Source organism: Triticum aestivum, unplaced genomic scaffold (assembly GCF_018294505.1).
Source record: "Triticum aestivum cultivar Chinese Spring unplaced genomic scaffold, IWGSC CS RefSeq v2.1 scaffold42572-11, whole genome shotgun sequence".
Taxonomy (NCBI): Eukaryota; Viridiplantae; Streptophyta; class Magnoliopsida; order Poales; family Poaceae; genus Triticum; species Triticum aestivum.
In genome coordinates this window covers 1-3,312 of record NW_025226234.1, presented here as the reverse complement: position 1 = coordinate 3,312, position 3,312 = coordinate 1, and the positions used below count along the sequence as shown (strand labels likewise).

At 47.4% G+C, this 3,312-nt stretch overlaps 1 protein-coding gene across 1 annotated transcript; it reads right to left on the bottom strand.

Annotated features, from left to right (window-relative positions):
• Window positions 1-896: 896 nt before the first annotated feature.
• LOC123172533 (peroxidase 2-like) lies at window positions 897-2,266 on the bottom strand. The gene is made up of 2 exons (XM_044589489.1): window positions 1,958-2,266; window positions 897-1,855 (listed from the first exon to the last, which is right to left on the bottom strand). Exons 1-2 carry the CDS (start codon window positions 2,177-2,179, stop codon window positions 1,085-1,087), a joined length of 993 nt encoding a protein of 330 aa, XP_044445424.1. The 5' UTR covers window positions 2,180-2,266; the 3' UTR covers window positions 897-1,084.
• Window positions 2,267-3,312: the final 1,046 nt, after the last annotated feature.

Genomic DNA, 3,312 nt, shown 5'->3' with positions numbered 1-3,312 from the left:
CCCCCCACACACAAAGCCAGATAATTCCTCACTTCTCCGTTTCTGTTGTTTATGCCATGCTACCATCCATTAACTATAGATTTCACTGTGGTATGTGGTTGGCTCCTTTTGGCACTTCCATGTGTTGCTCACTCACTGTGCCCAAGTCCTATTGCTCATGGCCCTCGACAGCCGCCAGAGGGAACGGCCGGTCGGCGACCAGCCTCACCTTTCTTCATCTGGTCCACAACATACAGACATGCAATAAGACAATAGTGTGTACTATGATTTATCCCGCGTCATTCATCTTTGTATGTTGTTGACTACAAAAAAATCAATTTGTGCGATTAGATTACTTTTTTTTTGGTCCAAATCAGTTTTTGTAGATTATAAGATAGAAAACCAAGTCATTTGCACTATTTTGGTTGTAAGACTCGGTCACATTTTCCCAAGGTTTATGTATCCTCTATTATAGAAAAATCCAACCCAAAGCAATTTAAAGTTATGCTTTCTGGAGTATTCTTTCCCATTTGTTAAATTTGATGGTATGCTATTTTATGGTTATTTTAAATGTTAATACTCAATTTGACGTTGCATACTAGAAGGCACTAACTCATGCCTACATGAAGAAACTATATGAAATTATATAAAGCTTATATGAGTATATAAAGCTTATGTGCTCATAATAGGACATGCTATAAACTATGAAATTATATCTCTGTGCTCTTTGTTTGTGCATACTCTTAAATATTATTTAATGGGGAACTATTCATGATTATTAATAAAAAAAATTATTATTTTGTTTATATTTCATACTTAAATTTCGGCAGCAAAGCGCGGGGATTTGTCTAGTTGATTCATGAAATCGTGGCAGGGGTTCACATGTCAATCATTTCATGTTCAAAGCATCCAAGGTCTCTGTTCAAAACATGCATGTTGCATGCATCACTTTATTATCCCAAATACAAAGAACATTGGCTGACAGCGCACTTACATGATGTTGGCGAGAATCGAACAAAGGAATAACAAAAGAAAAGACAACAGTGTTTGCATAACGCGCAGTGAAAGAATCGCCATGCATGCACGTAGACGAACATTCGTGCACTTAGTAGTAGTTGATGGCCCGGCAATTCTTCCTGATCTGTCCCTCGTCGCCGGTCTTGACCTCGATGCCGGCCATCTTCACCATGGCTTTCTCAAACCTGTCCTCCCACCATCCGGGGATGTTGGCGTTGTCCACCACCATCTTCGCCGTCTCCTCCGATGTCAGGAGCGCTGCGTCGGAGGTGAAGAGCACCGTGTGGGACAACACGTTCTTGTAGTACTGCCTGTCCAGATCGTTTGGGGTCACTACGTCCTGCATCACCGTGGGGTCGTTGCCGCCCGGGGTGGCTTCGGCGGGGCACTGGCCACGCAGGAATGCGGCGAGGCCGCCGTCGATGTCGGAGGAGACGTTGAGGCGGTCAGGGACGAAGGCGGAGCAGTGGGAGCGCCCGATGGTGTGTGCACCGGAGAGGATGACCAGGTCCTCCGCGTCGAGGCCCTTGACGACGAAGCTGTCCACGAGGTCGCTGAGGTTGGACGTGGGTGGGACGAGGAAGTTGACCGGCTCGGAGGCGTTGGAGAAGGTGCCGTCGCGGCGGCCGGACGGCACCTCGAAGTCCACCTTGCCGGCGCTGAGGATGCAGGACGCGTCGCGGGCCGAGAAAGCGATGATGTCGGCGCAGGAGACGACGCCCGGGCAGGCCGCCTCGAGGGCGTCTTTGATGGCGTCGATCAGCTCGAAGCCGCGCAGGGAGGGATTGTTGGGCGCGCTGAGCTTCTCAGGCGTTGGGCTGAACGGGGTCGGGTCCAGGAGGACCGAAGCGTCACAGCCCTAAGGTGGTCACCGACGAGACAACAAAATTAATCAATTATAAAAGTAAACATACATGTTTGCAATGCAATTTATTTCTTCCGGTGAGTGGCTAGTGTGTACCTCGACGAAGCAGTCGTGGAAGAGCATGCGGATCATGGCAGCGCCATTGCCGGGGTTCTGGGAGATGGCATCCATCATGACGCCCTTGACGATGGCCTCCGCCTGGGGGCACCTGTCGTGGTAGAACCCAATCTGCAGAGGGCTAGCCTGGCACCCCACGGCGAGCAGCAGCAAAGAACACGCCACCAGAAGGTACAGCTTCTCATCACCAGCAGCCGCCATTGTTTCAAGGTAGCTAGCTAGCTAGCTCGAGTTCTTGAGTCGTGACTAAGATAAAAGAGAGAGAGGAGGGAGGTGAGTGATCAGTGCGCGGAGAATGCCTGCTGCTGTAGTTCCAGCAGGAAGCCACTTATATAGGCGAGCATTCCTAGCTAGCCCTTATTGGCAATGATTTTTTGTTGGATCTTTTTGCTTCGTTGGAAGGTTACTACACCGGCCGGTAGTTGCCCCGTTCGTCGTTCAATTGGCTCACTCAGCTCCTGACAACCCAGTGGCACCGAAAAACAATCTCACAGGGCGTCGGTGATGACACGATGATACACAAATAAGGAGTAACAAACAGTAGTTCACTGACCCTGATTTTTTTAGAAAATGGGCTCACTAACCGGTCATGCGGCCGGTTGACTTTATCGGCTGATGTACATATGCATGAACCAGTCATGTGTAAGCTGGACCGGAGCTGAGTATTTTGTAGTAATGGTAGCTAGATCAAGCAGCTGATTGACGGGGACGTATGTTTCCCGGCCGTTGAGAAGTCGTGTTAATTAAGATCGTTTCATTTCTGTCGGTGTGTGTGCTTCGAGTTCGTGTTTCAAATCCGTAGTGACAGAAATTTCCTGCGAGCATTAACTAATACAATTCCTTGGTAGTAACAGCCTAACAGGAGGAGGATCGATGTTATGATTTGTGGACGAAGTCAATATATTCAGTGCATGCAGAATACGCGAATTAACAGTGCAAAGAAATGAAAAAAGTATGAGTGCATACATATGTCTCAGATTCAGTGCATGAAGGCTTATTTGAAACGTAAACACTTGCGAACGTACCGAAAAGCTAATATCAATTCACCAGCAAAGAAGGTTTCCTGTATGTGTTGTTGGCTGAAACTGCTGAATCCAAATCCTGAGTGATGGGCTCTGCATCATATTATCTTTTTCAAAGGATTTCTCAACAAGTCATGATATGATTCCTCATAGTATCTTGTATCCATCCAAAGATCTGCGATGTTTCCCTTCCATCTACGACACTCTTCTTCAACAACCTTTTCAAGAGAAAATTGTCCAGTTATTACGCCGCTTCTTTGTGAGATTGCCAGGTACTCCATAATTCCTTGAACAACAACATGTCTGGGGCAG

What these genes read in the sequence shown, in the direction of transcription:
- LOC123172533 (XM_044589489.1), bottom strand. Translation starts at nt 2,179, where the DNA reads ATGGCGGCTGCTGGTGATGAGAAGCTGTACCTTCTGGTGGCGTGTTCT. An exon ending in TCCACGACTGCTTCGTCGAG is followed by an intron (nt 1,856 to 1,957) that starts GTACACACTAGC and finishes TGACCACCTTAG; the next exon opens with GGCTGTGACGCTTCGGTCCT.